This window comes from Lottia gigantea, assembly GCF_000327385.1.
Source record: "Lottia gigantea unplaced genomic scaffold LOTGIsca_23, whole genome shotgun sequence".
Lineage (NCBI taxonomy): Eukaryota > Metazoa > Mollusca > Gastropoda > Lottiidae > Lottia > Lottia gigantea.
The window spans coordinates 1,882,135-1,899,773 of NW_008708645.1; the positions used below are offsets into that span (position 1 = coordinate 1,882,135).

Below are 17,639 nucleotides of genomic sequence, written 5' to 3' on the forward strand. Positions count from 1 at the left end.
TTTCCCTTCATTTGGATCTCATATATGAGACTTTTAAAAAAAAATTAGAAAGTTTTCGAATAAAAACTCAAAAGCAATTCATTTGACTAAACCGAAAATACGTAAGCTATATCCTTTGAAGTATACAAGCTATCAAACTGGAATTAACAGGGATTATCCAAAAATGTCTTGCTTAGTTCAAATGGGCATGTAAGTGTAAGCAGCACCACTAAAAATGGCGGAGAGTGCCTAAATGAATATATTATGTGCCTTATGGAAAAATCACTGTGCCTTAAAAATGTCATTTTGTCGAATATATATAATGAAAATGTGATTAAAGGTGCTAATGCGAAAAAGAGAAATTCTATCGAAATGTAGAATGACAATATTCAAGCATGTTTCGGAGCCCTGTGTTGTTTGAATGGGGCAGTTGACTGCAAGATATCTGGATGATAAAGACCACAAATTTATGAACTATGTCTGGATGATCAGTAACAAAGGTGACGTCATCTTGCAGCGCCACCTACCTTATTTTCAGCCATGTGTAATATAAGGAAATTTGACAGATAAAAACAATGATAATATTTCCATTTTGAAACGCATAATGAACCAATTCATAATAAAAAGGTATGGTTTGCATTTAGCCCACATACTCACAGATTCTATCGTTGTATTAAGAGATAAAAGTAACGTGTATTTTTGGAGAATGATGTCCGAGGGAACATTTAATTTTATTATTATGATGTTGAAAATATAAATAAACAAGACTGTCGCCTGTCAAATTGAGTGTACAGTAGCATGAGGAAAACAACAACAACAACAACAACCATGCTGATGTTGTTAAAACAAAATTGAGGAAGCGTTTATAATTTTTCCTCCCTTATCTTTCCATTGCTCTATGTTATTTGCTCTTTTGTGGGTTTGACCTGGATGGAATCAGGAAAACATTTGAACTGAAGTTTCCGTCCATGATTATGACATTTGATTTTGAGTGAGTATCTGTTGAATGTTTATGCCAGATATTTTTAGTAATATTCATGGTTGTTGTTAGATCTATTTAATTTAGAATAGTAAATTTTTCCACATTACGCTATCTTATTTTGCAAATCATTTTTACATGAAATAAAGACCCAAGACTTTACTTTACGGAAGAACTTTCCAATCTGAAAAATGGGACTTTTTGGCATCTGTTTACTTCAGATATAGCCACACCTTTTGTTTGTTTGTAATACAAACCCTTTGGTAATAAGCAAATTTCCTTCTGTGCACACTTCAGAACATTGCTTGTCTTCATGATTTTTTGTGCTACTGGTACTCATTATAACAAAACACAAGACAATATTATGGAATACAACACACTTTTTTAATAAGGTTAGGTACATAATGTTTCAACACAATATCAGATGTACATCTGATGACGACACGTGTATATTGTGTTGAAGGCAATTAACGACACATGTATATTGTATTGAAACGTTATGTGCCTAATGTCGTTCAAATCTTACTGGTACTCAGTACAAACAAATCAGTTTAATTTTGGTTTTTTGAAATTATATATATTTGTATTGCAGTGAAGAGGAATAAGATGTGTCAAGATAGTAGTGATGTATAAGTTAAAATGGAGGACACAATAAGTCGGGAATCAGTTGATTCGTCTTCTACCTCCGATGAATTTGTTGTTGTGAACGCTGACCCCAAGTTTAAATTGACTGGTGATATGAACGATATTGATAAAGAAATTTGTGCTGAACCAGTTTCAACACCAGATATTAAAATGGATACCAGTATTACTGATAGTAATGTGGGCCATGCCATGCCTAGTAGTCAATCGGTTGATGTTTTGCTACCAGAAGGCACTGTTGAAAATAAGAGTTATCAAGATAATAATACACCCTTGGAGTATGGGTCGCCTGATTCTTTCCCAAGTAAGTCAGGGAGTTAAAGGGATAAGTTTACTTCTTCTAAATATTGGTTTGTGCAAATTGAAGGCTTAGTGTCAAAAGTTGTTTTACATTTTTGTATGTTGTATTAGCATTTTTACACAGTTGAAAAATCAATGATATAAGCTCACTGATGCTACAGACATACATACATACATCCACATTTTAATAAATCTAGTTTCACTTTTGAATACAAAAATGCCTGTGTTTTAACACTTGTGATTGTTTTCTATTTTAGGAATTTCTCTTGTTGACGTAATTTCTTAATATTCTAATATTAGTTTTTTCGAAAATGCAATTTTGAATAAGGGTGTTGTGTTGAAATATGGCAGTATACTGTATTGTTTTGACAACCACATACAATCCAACCACCCTGTAGACAAAGTAGGTTGGTCCAAATAGGGGGCACAACTCTTGTCAGATATGACATTCATGTTTTGTAAAGTGTTAAAACATTTTTTCTCCAAAAGTGAAACTAGAATTCTTGAAATGTGGATGTATGTATATTTTTAGCAACACAATGGTATTCCTGTAGCACCCTGGTTCAAAACCTATGATGTTTTTATCCCCTGGGGGTGCTGGACTAGGGTGTCAGGGGTGTGTCCACTGGTGTAGGAGAAGAATTTACTTTTAGTTGACTTGAGAGAGCACCTCACATCATCACATGCTGCAAATGTGGGGTGAGAAAGGTTCATCTGATTGCTCCAGTCTGAAATAGGTTGGGAACCACTGCGTAGCATCATTAATTTTTTCGCTGTGAAGCACTTAATTGAAAAATTAAAAAAAACTTTTTACTTTGTTTATACAAAATTTGTTTTCTTTAATTGTCAAAAGACCCAAATTCAGAAAGTTTATGGAAAATCATTGATAGCTTTATTTAGATTATAATTATGTGTTCTCTTCTTTGCTTTTTAGAATGTAATAGATCAACTTCAATGCCGACTTTTCCTTCTGGAGATTGCACAGTATTTAATGGAGTTACCTACCTTGGTTGTGCTATTGTTAATGCTCCAAGAAGTGAGGTGGAGATATACCGTAATATGGCTATCATGAATGATCAGACACAGATGGCTATACCTATAGTATTGTCTGTACCTAGTACATCAGAAGGTGTTGTCAGGTGAGTTAAAAGGCCTGGTGACCCATTAGTAAGAGAATTTTTACTGTTTCTATGCTGAGGAAAAGTTTGTTCTTTTTATCTCCTGATTATAACATGGTCTTGAACCCTTCTTTTTGATTTCCTTTTTTTATATTATTTTAATTTTGAACCATGATAATTTACAATGCCGAAATATTCACAGCTAAAAAAATCTGTCAACTTCTAATATTTGGGTTGCATTCACCTTACTTTTTTATTATTTTTTTCCCCTGTTATCCCAATGAACTGCCACTGGGATATTACAATATCTATTAAATCTTTCCGCTATACTTTTCTCCATCATATGAAACTTTAGATATTCGAAAATTATAGTATATTAGTCTAAATATTTGATTTACCAGTGGGTAGCAGTCAAATTTAACCATCTGTATCGCTTTTCAGAGGTGACCTCAATTGAACAGAAATTTACTGTGAATTTTTAGATTAACTTGAAACTCAGGCCTATTTGCAGTAACCACTATGATGCCATATAAAAATGACAGTAACTAAATATATATGAAAATTTAAAATAGCCTGGATGTGGTGACAAAAACGTTTATTGTAAATTTGTAGCTGAACTATTCATAAAATTTTGATAATGAAAAGTGTTACAGATAAGGGTTAAAGATGGTCAAGGTTATATTTATGTGGAGATGAAAGGGATTTCAAAATTGATTAAAAGTATGCATGAAATAGACATAAGCTTATAAAATCTAACATTGGCATGGTATGATAAGATTTTGCATGAAAATACATGTTTAAACTCACACATTTTGAATTAGTGCTCAAATGAATAGGATAAATTAATGGCAAATACAAATAGCAGAAATGTGTAGCTGGAAGTCCATTCTATATCGACTATACTTAGATGTCCCGAATCTCTATTTGAATCCAAAATTGACACAAAGTGTCCTGTACATAATACTATGTTGCTTCAGAATCAAATGTCAAATATTGTTAGCTATGTGGACTCTTGAAAGGGATGCCTCAATTGCAGTGAGCACACCCTGCCTCTCTTGGTTTTTTAAAGTTAAGGAATACTACCTCTTAGAATGAACATGACATTTAAAGTCTCAAACTTGGCTAATAAGAGTGTTGTATTCATCAGTAGACTTACCTGGTGTCATAATTACACAACAGAACCCTTGATTAGAATGATGATTGAACGATTTTCTATAATAACCTTTAGTTTTATGTATAACTATCAAATTATAGAGGGAATCTGTATACATAGTTATGACACCAAATAAGTTAACTGATGAATATAAACTCATATTGGCCACAATTAAAAATTTGTTGGTCATGCCAATAGGTAGTATTCCTTTAAAAGTGAGTGTACTGATAATAGTTATCAATTTGACTCCAAAATTGTAGATATCTACAAGACAGGGATAATTCCAATGAATAATGTTTGAGCACTAGATTTAGAAATATTTTTATATATAAATGTGTTTTGATTTCCCTTTGTTTTCAGTCAATCTGAAGGAAATGTTGTTAGGTACTGTACCATTAATATCTTCAGTTTCTATTTCTAGTTATGTTTATTTTGTTATGGGATGCTTACAATTATCTTTCTGCATGCTTTTATGTGGTGGAAGACTCTTACTTATGTATTCTGGTTTAAATTTTCTGATATTAAACTGAAAGGGACATTGGCTGTCTAATACTTTGCTTTTTCTGTTCTTTAAACTATAGTTCATCTATCCATGTCCCTTTTCAGATTGAAAATCTGATGCCTGGTTTGTTCTCCAATTAGTAAAAATGTACCAGTGTATGCAAAAAGATTCAAATTTCTTGTCCATTCTCACACATAGTTAATACACCAATTGATGACCATCATAATATTGAAATAAGTGAAAATCAGCAACCCTTCTGTTGAGCTCTATATCTTTATTTTATTTGAAAGGATACAAGAACTTTATCATTGTTAATTGTCGTTGACGTTCTCTACACCAAATTTATATTTTCAGTATATTTTGTGTTTGTTATGATCTGTGGTTGCGTATTTAAGTTTTGTTGCTTTTTATATTTATACCTTCTATTTTGCGCTTGTTCTGAAATGGGAACCCATTTTAAACTTTAAAAATTGATTAATTTCTGTATAATTGTTCCCAAGTTATTGTTAAATCTGTGAAGAATTTTTTGTAACATGATAGCCTATTGAAATTTCTAGGAGTGAAATGTGTTTATTTTCAATGTAAACTTACAAAAAATTAAAATTTTTATCAACACAAAGACATTTTAAGACTAACAGTAATATTCCAATTCTTTGCACAGACAAAAGCTCACTTCTAAATTTTTATTTTTTTTAAATTTTGGTCAAAATTTTATCGTATTTATCAACCGATCAGACATCTTCTCAATGTCAAGTTATAACAAACTTCTTTCTTATACCTTGACTGCAACAGCCACCTTTCTTGTTTCTTGGATGCAGCGATTTAATTTGTTTGAACGCTAGAGAATTCAGAAAATCTGATTGTTAACATACTATCTGTCGAGAGCTCTGATAGGCTGTAATTGGTGTAAATTTACATTTACAAACTTCCATGATATAAAAAAAGGTGGCTATTGCAGTCAAGGTATAAGATGCAGTTCGTGTTAGCTTGACACTGTGAAAAGGTTATCAGATGACTAGATAACTTTTATCATTTTTCGAGAAAATGACCCTACAAACACATATTTATTAAAATAAAAACATGGTCTATTCAAGTTCTTACATTGTTAAAAGTTCTTATATTTCACAAATTTGATTTTCATAATGTAATGTATTTTAGAAGGTTTTGTATATATTTCAGACTATTGGACCCATCAAGTGACAGTGAGATTGCTAGTTATAGAATTCATAGAATATTATTCTGTGCTCGAGGTCCAGCTGACAGCAATGAAAAGAAGTGCTTTGCATTCACATTTAGTTATGGTGATACTGCTGAGTCAGCTATATTTCAGTGCCATGTTTTTAGATGTGATCTAGCAGAAGCAGTAAGTTTCTTTGATAAATTAACATAAGATTTCAAAATAGCATTGGTAACATCTTCACAATGACAAGTTATTACAAACTTCATCTTATACCTTTACTTGTACCAGGAAAGATTGTGAATGCATCGATTTGGATGGACTGTACATCATTTGTCCTCATTTGTAATTACTAATCATTGTGTTTGTTTGTTTTCGAAATATCTATTCCTTTTTTTTTTTTTTCGAAATTTACACACCTTCCTGTGCTTAGACTGCAGTAGTTGCAGCAACCATTCAACTTTCCTAGACCTTCTGTAGTGGCAACGTGTTGCATAAATATAAATTGGAACATTTTTGCAAAACCGGAAATGCCACAGTCTAATATGTGCAAAAAGTAGAAAATCGGACCTAAAAGTCGCATTTTCCGGTCGATTTTCTTCGGGTTTTTATTTCTGGAATCTACGTGTAATTTCTGATATAATAGCACTTAAACAAATTCGAAATTCGAAAATTTGTCGCACACTTTTTTCGGCCGAATTTTGCAATTTTTTAACAAAAAAAAAAACTTTTTAGCTTTTTGTCTGATTAATCTAAAAAAATTTGAGCAAAGACAATTCATGAACATGAACAAAATTGTATAGTCAAATTTTTTACTTTACTTCCGGTTTAAACGGGAAATCGATTCTCACTTCCGGTTGAACTACTTCCGGTGTAATTAATTTAGCGCGACGAAACTTATATGAATCGATAGCCAAAGTTATGACAAAAAAACGAAGAATATAAAATCCGGTCCGAAGGTAATACCTTGGTCGCCATTTTGATTTTTCTGAAATGCGTCAGAATCTATTCAGAGATAACGGCTTATCCGATTTTGATGATTTTGGTGTCAAATGAAAGAAAATAAAAATTAAAAAAAAACTGTGGGACCCGATTTTTGAATTTCTCTTTTGCTTTTTTGCAATTTCCAATTGAATTTTTTCGAAGTTTGAAGGCTCATATTTCATGACCTTGACCGTTGCTGACCTTGACCTTCATTGGGTCAAAGGTCATTGACCTTGGCTATCAGCTTATACTTTCATATTCGATCTCTGATATCTACTTCCGGTTGTATGGCTGTCTCAAAACAGGCAAATTCGCAACTTTGGACTGCTCTAGCACCTGACCTAATTAACCTAGAGAGTTAATTTTTCCGGATTCTTAATATGCTCTTCATACTCTAACGATATATAACAAAATTGGAATTCGTACTTTTTAGATATTTGAGTGTTTTTGACAATATTTTTGTCTCTTTGAGCTTAGTGTATGTATATCTTGTGACCTATTTGATGTAGAAGCTTGAAATTTGGAACACTACTAGACATGTTGAAAATGAATTAAATCATGACTAAAAAGTTCAGGTGGGCGTGGCACATCTGGGTTAAATTGCTAATTGTTCAAATCTCGGGCAGGGACATAATTCGCATAGTTTACATTTGTTTAAAAAGGGACTTTGCAAACAATTTCTTCACCTCTTTGGCCATATTGTGTTAATAGATCAGTTGTTTCAGCTTTATAGTTCAAAAAAAGGAACGGGTTTAAACATTTGCATATTTTCATTTTTCAATTTTGACCTTTGTTGACTTTTGTTGACCTATATCTTTTAACCTGTATGATGTAGCAGCTCGACATTTGGAACACAACATAACATTTTTAATATCAATTAACCTACGCAAAAAAAAATGAAGTGGGCGTGGCACATCCGGTTTAAATTACTCATAATTGACATTTTTGGCCAGGAGCATAACTCCAGTATACATTTGTTCAAAACGGAATTTTTCATACAAATATCTCATATTTTGAGCCACTTTGTCCTAGAAGTTTGGTTGTTTCCGCTTCATAGTTCAAAAATAGGAACAGATTTTGAAAATTCAAAATTTTCAATTTTTGACCTTGACCTTTGTTGACCTTGACCTTTGTAGGATCAAACGTCATTGGCATTGGCTATCTATTTATACTTTTATATTTGCCGTCCTATGTCAACTTCCGGTTTTATAGTCGTGAGCAATTTGAAATTTTGATGACGTATATCTCTTGATCTTGACCGTTTTAGACCTTCTCCTTTACAAGATCAAAGGTCATTGACATTGGCTACCTGCTGATACTTTCATTTGTGAGGTCTGACGTCTACTTCTGGTATTAGAATCTTCTAAAAAATGAAAATTTCTCAACTTTAGACTATTCTTGCACTTGATCTAATTATCGTCGAAGGTTTTTTCAGGGTCTTTTGCAATTTGCTACATTTGCAAAGTCCCACTCTGTGCCACGTGTGGCTCTAGTTTTATTATTGTAATTACTAAACCACAATGTTTCCAATCTGTCAAGATCTTTAATTGGCTGTATTTGCTGTGATACAAGAAATTTGACTATTGCGGTCAAGGTATAAGAGGAGGATTGTAGTAGTGCCGATGATTTTCTGCGATCGCGGAACGGATGGAAATCACGGAATTCATGATGCGAAACAGAATTGTCCTTTCCATGCATATTTTAATTTTTTGGAAATAAAATGGACTATTTTTACTACTAGGCCTACACCAAATTCATACGATTAAAAAATGTTTGAAACTGCGAGCGACACGCAAAGCAAAGAAATTTACAACAGAGTTGAACTTGTTTTGATGTACATTGTTTGATAACATAATTATTTAACTTTAGGTTTCGAGCGTGTTCAATATGCTGTTCTCTTTCTCTTCAGTGCATAGAATCAGGCCAGCAAATAGAACACATTCAAAACCGGAGGTTGCGACGGTCTATTTTGTTAATCATGTACGGAAGCTGATGTTGTAACAATGTCTCTGATTGGTTCAGACATGCCATTTTAACGAATCAAATTACCTCAAAGAGAAAATGCTTTCCCGTCACCCAAAATGGCGTCATTAACAACGAACGATACCATCCATGATCAAAATGCCCCTCTAAAGAAAAAAAAAGAACATCAGTAAATGCTTTTCTCGAAGGAAACCGATGTCCAAACGGAATCTACAAATTCTGAAACGGAAAATGCTTATAACTGAAACGGAAAAACATTGGCACCCTAGCTTGACACTGTGAAGAAGGCATTTGTATGTGTATCAAGGACACAATTAGAATTTGAGCAATTTGTAAGTACTCTTTTTGAATTGGGTGCTGAAAATGACAGATGGCATATTAAGATTTGGTCTGCCATGATTTATTTTGTAATGGTGCTAAGTGATGTATTTTTTAGGTGCCAAAGATATTGTATTGCTTTGCTACAACGTTTCGAAGAGTCCCAAGAACTTCACGTACCATTTCAACCAGTAGCTTACAAGAAGCTGAACAGAACTATATCTTTACTGTGGGTATTGAGTTTAAAGAAGATGATGGCAAGGGAAATTATAACGCCTGCCCTAAAGATAAAAATATCTTTAAGTTTAAATCCAATGTGGAGAAACGTATAGCTATTACTGTACAACAAAATGGTCCCACAGATCTCAGAATTGAGAGGTAAGAATTTGAAAAAAATAAAATTTCAATCAAACATTCCTATCTTCTATTTCAAAATAAACAAGTAAACATTTCTAATGATAAGAATAACTAACTAGAATTGGTTCAGTTATTAAACTTGGGTCATAATTAGACTATAGTCTGCAATTAGTTTCATCTCTTCTAGTTCCAAATTCTTGGGAACAGTCATAAATCCATAAATCAATCAAAAACTTATCCTGGACAAGAAAATGAGTTTTTTGGTGAAAAAATCAAATCAAAAATACAGATTTTAGCATTAGATATGTCCATTCCTCAAGACCGTGATAATACAAATGAGAGAGAAATTACATATTCATAGATAAATATTGTCCAATTAAAATTGGCCCTACTGTATTGGTAGCAAAATTTCAGCGAATCAAAACAAATTATTCGTTTTGACGCTTTGTTTGTCAATGTTAACAAAACAGTGTGCCGTTACATATTTTGATGAATAAGAACGCTACAGAATTCAGTCAGATTTTCGGTAAGGAATTGAAGCCGAGAGAAAATCAAACCTTACTTTTGAATATTTACATGGAAAGAATGTGTTCTTATCTCTTCGAAGCGGCAAAGCGATGATGTGTTTTGTTTACATCTTTTCCGTTCTACCGATGTGATTGGTCAGATTTAAATAGCTACCAATCCCAATTCCACGTCCTCAAAAGTGTAGTGGGATTAGTTAATACGGGTAAATAAGACCATGTCAAAACCCGTATTTGTGATTGGATGGTTTTATCATTCATTAGTGTTTTTTAGTTTGCTGAATAAGATCTATTTCAATAATATTTTTCTAGATGTTTTGGATTATTGATATCACAAGGAAGAAATGTAAAACACAGTGATATGCAGTTGATTGAATTGGTAAGCTTGACTAATGTCTTCTCCTCTCTCCCTAGTTCCCAGTATCATGGTGCTACTATTGATCTAGTCTTTCATTCTCTAACTTGGAATGCATGGATAAGTGAACAAGATAATTCACCAAAGGAATGCCAAAGGACTTGCTGGAAAAGCACGCGAAATGCTTGATATGTAATGTTTTTTAAATATTTTTGGCGTTTTAAGAATTAAAGGTTGGATTATTTTAGTTAAAAGTTTCAGATAATTAAAGGGCACATTTCTCTAGATTTTGGCGTGTGGTTTTCACAAATTTGAGCTAAAAACAATTTTGACCTACAGAAAAAACGGAAGGTCCCTTCTAATGATTAATGTGTAGCAGGAAGAAAATATTATGATTCACAAACATCCAAAGTGATCTTTCAGGATAAATAATGTCACAAAATCTGTATTTTGTTAGAATTAAGCTAAGGATGAATTCCAAGGGCATTAAATAACAAACATTTCCATCCCATTGGAATTGCTCTACTTCATAGATAATGTCAGCTTTTAGGCTTTGACATACAGTTGGACAAGGTATTTGCTAGTAACTGAGTAATGTTTTATCTGTTAAAGGTATCAATGGGATATCAAAATGAAGGTAAAAGTTATTCTATAACAGGACATTGGGATCCTACTGAACAGTGTTTTGCTGTTTTGAATACAGAAACACCAAAAGGTAAGAAACACATCCTTAACTTGTTGGTATTTTGTCCCAGAATATTTACATGGGAACTTTCTTAGATCTTGTAACAGGTAAAATGTATAGGCTGTACACAGTCCCTACTTTTCTGCTCCAAGTTGGGCAAATAATGCAACCCCATTCAGTTTGCATTAAAGAAAAAGTTTTTCGAGAAGGTAGCATTAGCCCTTTTCATATGCCCAACATGTAGTAGATGGACTTTGCACAGTTTTTACTTTTAGTCTTATGTGAGATGTAACCATTTTATCTGGGTGATGTCTTTGATTAGGAAAACGTGCTTAAATATTTGTAAAATAGGGAGAGATGTCTTTGAATGATGTAGATGAAAAAATGTGATTTTGAAAAAATTTATTTGTTGCATACTTTTTATACGCCCACATTATAATGTGAACAGTTTTTAAGTTATTGCCCTTGACTTAGTAAAAACGCATCAAAATTTGTTAGCTTGTTAACCTGATGACAGTTTATGTCAGAAGTTTATCAAATTTTGTGTGTTTGTTTAAATGAACAATATCTTACTAGGCAACCGCTTGTTTTTCATTTGAGAGCTGAAATTGATTTTGACTGGGCACTACCAAAATTGTGTGAGGATGCGACAATTGCCCATTCTAGGCAATGAAGTACAAAGGTCTCAGTTTATTGTTCAACTAAGTCCTAGAAGGATTAGGTGTTTGTAAGGTTCTATAGCACATTCGTTTAGAGCACTTGTTCTTTACATGATGTCATTTGATAATAATAATAAATCTTTATTATCCCAAAGGGGCAATTCATTTATAACAAGGGAGATCTCGGATACAAAAAAAATAAATAGGAACCACAAACAAATGAAACACAAACATAAATACAAACAGTACAAAGAATATATATATATATATATATATATATACAGTGACACGGTTATTGTTTATTCGAAAAAATGAAGTTTTCATCAGACCTGCCTCTAGAATTAAACTTTCGAATACTCAAGCTGATAAAAGAATAAAGGGCTCTGTTGCTTTTTGCAGAAAGGGCTAGAAATCTTTGACCAGAGGGTAGTGGGATGTAATTATCAGATAGAACATGTGTATAGTCATGGATAAGTTTATCAGTTTTCTTAATTAACTGGCTTTCAAACATTGCGTTTAATGATTTACATTGTGATCTAGTTAATTTGCTGCATATGTTGACAAAGATATCTTTACTCGGTTATGCTGAACAAATGGTGGCTGTAGGCTCCAATCTCAATCGGCGTGTAAAAATCCATGAAATAACCATGAATAAGTCATCTTCACTCATACTTTCAGTCAACCTAGCTGTAAATGGGTACGGATAATCTGGGAAAGTAACAGCCAGTAAAAAGGATCCTTTGTGAAACTAATTTGTTATCCGTGTAAAATATATTTGTTTCTTTCTGTCATTATCTGTAAGCTGAAGTATTTTTCAATCTGTGATACTAATTGTATTTCAGATACCAGAGTATTTTTAACAGTAGCTGTAGATTTAGTTATATATGGTATACAAGAACCAGTCAGATTTGCTATAGAAACTAAAGCTAAGATTTATTCCCAATCTGAAAGATTCTGGTATTTTTCTACTAAACCACATTATGAACAATATTACGTCAAACTGAAACAGGTAGCTGTTTTTTTTTATCACTTGCTTTCTTCTAAGTTTTCAGATCAGAGCTGTTTTTCCTATAAATGTGATTTTGTATGGGATCGATAAAGCATCACAAAAAAGGGAGAAAGTTATGCCAGATGCTTAAGCTTAACATACTGTAGCCAGGTCTGGGGTTCAATCTTGGCAATACTTGAGATAATACCTTTAGAGTTAACAGCCTAGTTCCACTATCAGTGATGAAAAATGTGTCATGGATGACACAGTCTGAGCATGTTTATACTTGACTGATAGAAATCAAAAGAGAGTAGGTTGTTGTCTTGGCATCATTTTCCTCATGATGCACTGCATGGCTTTGCCAGTCTTCAGTACTCCAAACAAGTTCAGAAAAGTGGGACATAAAACTCCATTCATTTCATTTCAAAACTTTCTAGCTTATGATTTTTGTTTGAGACAATCTGGGTTAAGGTGGGAATAGACGATGTACGGTCTCTGATGCGGTGTAGGTGTGGGATTATTGATACAGTAGAAAATAAAATAAACGAATCGTATCTTTGCGCCTAGTGTGTTCACTTCTTCAATTTTCATTTGTATCTTCGGATGGGACAATAAACCGAGGCCATGTGTGCTGCAGGCTGTGCATGTTACAGATCCCTCGACAGTTGGAAATCGAAAAAGAGCAGGCTAATGCCACTGTCCTGGCAAAATTTCCCTCATTGCACCCTGCATGGCGTTGCCTGTCTTCATTAGCCCACATGGTACAGAGTAGTAGTATTCATTTCATTTTTCATTTGTATCGATTATTATGCATACACTGCACCTCGTTTATCCAATAAATAATAAATAATTTGTGTTGAACATTTTAAACGTATTTGCACTATTCTGATCTTCCATCTAATAACTGTAGTTTCTGTATTCCCAAAAAAACTTGGACGATATTACCTGAAATTTTCTTTCTAATTCCATTGTTATAAATATGTATTTGGTTAGATTGAAGGTAATGAAAATGATGAAGGTCTATATGAAGTGGTCAATGTTGAAAGTCAAACAGAAGTTGAAAGAAAGAGTTCAGGACTGACCTTGAGTTTAAACCCTAATCGACCTATACCAGATCCTGTTCAAACACCACAGGATATGGATGAAGAGTCAGGTAAGACTTGTTCCTCAGATGCAAAGCTGATATTCTTGCTCTTCACATCATAAAAGGGAGCCGCGGTGGCTCAGTGAGTTAGACGCTTGCTTGCTAACCTGAAGGTGGAGGGTTCAAACCCGGCTTTGTTCTTGATGGATGGGACAATAAACCCAGACCCTCTGTGATACAGACTGTGTACGTTAAAGATTCCTCAACAAGTGGAAATCGAAAATGAGCAGGCTAATGCGGCTGTCCTAGCAAAATTTCCATCAATGCACCCAGCATGGCGTTGTCTGTCTTCCTTAGCCCAAATGGTGCAGAAAAGTAGGACGTGAAACTCAATTCATTTCATTTAATTCAGATGGTGATGAACCGTTGTTGAGTGGATCTGGTGTAGTGAGTAAAGAAATAACTGATGAAAATCTACTGGATGCTTGGCATGATGTCTTGACTAAATGGCATCAAAACTTATCTCAGAGACCAAAACAAGTTCATCATTTAGTACGTAAAGGTGTACCTGAGGCTTTACGTGGTGAAGTATGGCAGTTATTAGCTGGGGTACATGAGGGCAATGACTTATTAGAGACATACAGAATTGTCATTGGAAAGGTATTACTTTACTATTCTGTTGTACACTCAGGCATCTGTTTCTATCAATAGTCCACTCTCTCTATAATAGTATATGTAAGAGAAGGTGGCTAGGCTTGTCATGACCATCTCCGCTTCAGATGATTTTCTACCATTTACCGTAATGAGACATAATCCCAACCTTATATGAATCGTTTCATTGAATATTTTCCCTTCACACAAGACCTATTTTATATCTCCCTCTGTGTTCCTCTTCATGTTAATCTAACTTTTGATGAATAAAAAATACCAAAAATATTTACACCCATCATTTCGCCTGAAGAGGAGATGGTCGTGACAAACGTTAGCCACCTTCTTCTATATATACTATTATAGAGAGAGTCTACTATTGATAGAAACAGATCCCTGTGGTTGTTTGTGGCTGTTTTCGTTACATATTTCTTTCTGCTGCACAGTATTTAAAGGGATTTTCTTATCTAAATCTTTAGATGTCTGTTTGTTAGTGTCAAATTGTAGAAGAATTGTACATTTTGATTTTAATTATGATGACTCTTAAATATATTAATACAAAATATTTACAAAATGAAGGAAGACAAAATGGCGGACCCTCAACAGATCCTTGCGGTATTTTCGAAAGGGAAAAAAATTTATTTCACTGTGTATAGTGCGCACCCCTTCTGTAATAGGCCCATTTTGGGGTAAAAACTGTGCATTATATTCAGAAATGTACAGTATGTCCTTTATGGTTAAAAATTTTGCTGTGAATTTTAATTCTGTCATATATATTTCAGGAATCAGACCACGAGTCTGTGATTCAAAGAGATATTAATAGAACATTCCCTGCTCATGATTTTTTCAAGGATGCTGGTGGGTGTGGTCAAGATTCATTGTATAAAATTAGTAAGGTAGGTTGTCTTATAAATCTGGAACTAGGAAGCAAGTTGTATCGTCATTGGTAATAAGAAAAACAAATTAGATAGTTTAATCTCAAATATTTACATTTTTACATTTTGGAATCTTGGTTATTTCAAGCAATTGGTGGTCATGGGTTCTAATATGGGTCAATAGTAAGTCTGATGGCCCGAATAAAGTGATGATTTCCCATTCAAGTTGACCCAGCTGTACATAGGTGTAAAGGTGTAGGATAGATCAATACCAAGAAGTTTGACTAATTACTTGTTGGTAGAAAATCTAAGCCCTTAATTTGGTAAAACATTTGTTTGTAGTTGTCAAGTTGATCTAGTTTTATGGCCTATCTGGTGTTCTATTCTAGGCGTATGCTGTATATGATGAAGAGATTAGTTATGTACAAGGATTATCTTTCTTGGCAGCAGCTCTCCTACTACATGTAAGCCTTATTATTTTTACAGAATCGCATTTCACCAATGATTTCTGAATTAAATAATCAACTTAAAAATGTAAGCTTTGAATGACATATAGAATCGAGGAGCACATATAACAAAACACAAGACTATATTATGGAATATAACAGACTTCTTTAATAAGGTTGGGCACATAACGTTTCAACACAATATACACGTGTCGTCTGTACACTTAAAAATAGTCTTAGATTGTATTTTGAGTTATTCTTAGGACGTAAGAAAATATGGCTCCTGTATACCACAGTTTTGGAAAGGTCAAAAGGCTGAAAATTTTGTGGTATAAGGTGTCTTGTTTGATTTAGAAATAGACAATCATGTAGTATATGCTCATGCAGATCCCTTGCATGTATTCAGAGCACAGGAAACTTGGTATGGTTCTTACATGGAAATAACACACACAAACCAAGTTCACAGCCATTTTGAATCTCTTCCTCGACTTAGTTGAATTTTGAAAAAATATTTTTCTAAACCGTTGAATTTTGAAAAAATATTTTTCTAAACCTTCAAATCACATTTTGAGGCTTTAAATGTGATTTGAAGGCTTTGTTGAAATATTATAACCATTATCAAAATTCAACTTATAGTCAAGGTAGTGATTCATAATGGCTGTGAACTACAATCAAGTGTGTTATTTTCATGTTAGACCATAGTAGTTTAGTATAGTATTCAGAGATCACATACAAAAAGCCCCAATTGTCTCTCTTGAGCTGAGAGATATTATATTTCATTGGTGTATATTGATATGGTATAAGCATAGAAAATCTCCAGTTAAGATAATACCCAGTGTTTGATTTTCAATGTAGATGCCAGAAGAACAAGCTTTCAGTGTATTGGTGAAGATTATGTATGATTATGGTTTAAGAGATTTGTTTAAACCAGGCTTTGAAGAATTACATCTAAAATTCTATCAACTAGAAAGACTCATGCAGGTAAAACTGACTCATTGATTAGTAAAAATAGATTCCCCTCACAATATTGATTTTTTTCTATGGACTCTTATTTTGGATTGCATGGGCATTGTCTGACCCATGGGTTTTTCAACTATAGTCAGCTTAAATAAATGTACATGTCTCAGAACATTAATTGCAGAGATGAATGTTTAAGTCAAGGATTTGAAATTTTGTGTAGCAACAAAGTTGATCTATTCAGTTAGGCTATATTCTCAAACATGAAAACAGATTGCACGGAAAACCTAAAAGAAAATCACGAAATACTGGGAAGAGGGGTAATAGTAAGGATTTATAGGGGAAGACCGGTAATAGTGTGGATTTATACTAGGAAGAGGGGTAATAGTAAGGAATTATAGGGGAAGAGGAGAAATAGTTAGGAATCACAGGGAGAAGGGGGAATAGTATGGATTTATAGAGGGAAGAGAGGTAATAGTAAGGAATTATAGGGGAGAAGGGGGAATAGTATGGATTTATAGAGGGAAGAGTGGAAATAGTAAAGAATTATAGGGGAAGGGGGAATAGTAAGGATTTATAGAGGGAAGAGGAGAAATAGTAAGGAATCACAGGGAGAAGGGGGAATGGTATGGATTTATAGAGGGAAGAGAGGTAATAGTAAGGAATTATAGGGAGAAGGGGAAATAGTATGGATTTATAGGGAAGAGAGGTAATAGTATGGATTTATACTAGGAAGAGGGTAAATTATTATAGGGAGAAGGGGTGTTATACGATTGATCAGGGACCTTGAAAGGGAAAAGGTTAAAAACCCCCGTTTTAGGTGAATATAGTCAATTAATGGAAGCTATGTAAATGCCCATGAAACCATTTTTGTATCGACATGTTCTCTTTCCAAGTATGGATTAATCCTTTTTTCAGGATCAAAT

At 33.6% G+C, this 17,639-nt stretch overlaps 2 protein-coding genes across 2 annotated transcripts in view; both read left to right on the plus strand.

Annotated features, from left to right (window-relative positions):
• Positions 1 to 1,597: 1,597 nt before the first annotated feature.
• LOTGIDRAFT_160101 (hypothetical protein) lies at positions 1,598 to 2,186 on the plus strand (the record flags this gene model as incomplete). Its single annotated transcript, XM_009054982.1, has 2 exons — positions 1,598 to 1,904; positions 2,158 to 2,186. 2 exons carry the CDS (start codon positions 1,598 to 1,600, stop codon positions 2,184 to 2,186), a joined length of 336 nt encoding a protein of 111 aa, XP_009053230.1.
• A 668-nt stretch (positions 2,187 to 2,854) lies between these two features.
• The window catches only part of LOTGIDRAFT_116192 (hypothetical protein), a gene marked incomplete at both ends in the record, with an annotated part of 24,911 nt that continues 10,126 nt past the window's right edge, over positions 2,855 to 17,639 (plus strand). The window contains 11 exons of the mRNA XM_009054983.1: positions 2,855 to 3,039; positions 5,853 to 6,036; positions 9,254 to 9,513; positions 10,329 to 10,395; positions 10,984 to 11,086; positions 12,558 to 12,724; positions 13,697 to 13,856; positions 14,200 to 14,447; positions 15,218 to 15,331; positions 15,700 to 15,774; positions 16,612 to 16,737. Coding sequence (XP_009053231.1) covers positions 2,855 to 3,039; positions 5,853 to 6,036; positions 9,254 to 9,513; positions 10,329 to 10,395; positions 10,984 to 11,086; positions 12,558 to 12,724; positions 13,697 to 13,856; positions 14,200 to 14,447; positions 15,218 to 15,331; positions 15,700 to 15,774; positions 16,612 to 16,737 — 1,689 coding nt within the window. The remainder of the gene's footprint in view (positions 3,040 to 5,852; positions 6,037 to 9,253; positions 9,514 to 10,328; positions 10,396 to 10,983; positions 11,087 to 12,557; positions 12,725 to 13,696; positions 13,857 to 14,199; positions 14,448 to 15,217; positions 15,332 to 15,699; positions 15,775 to 16,611; positions 16,738 to 17,639) is intronic.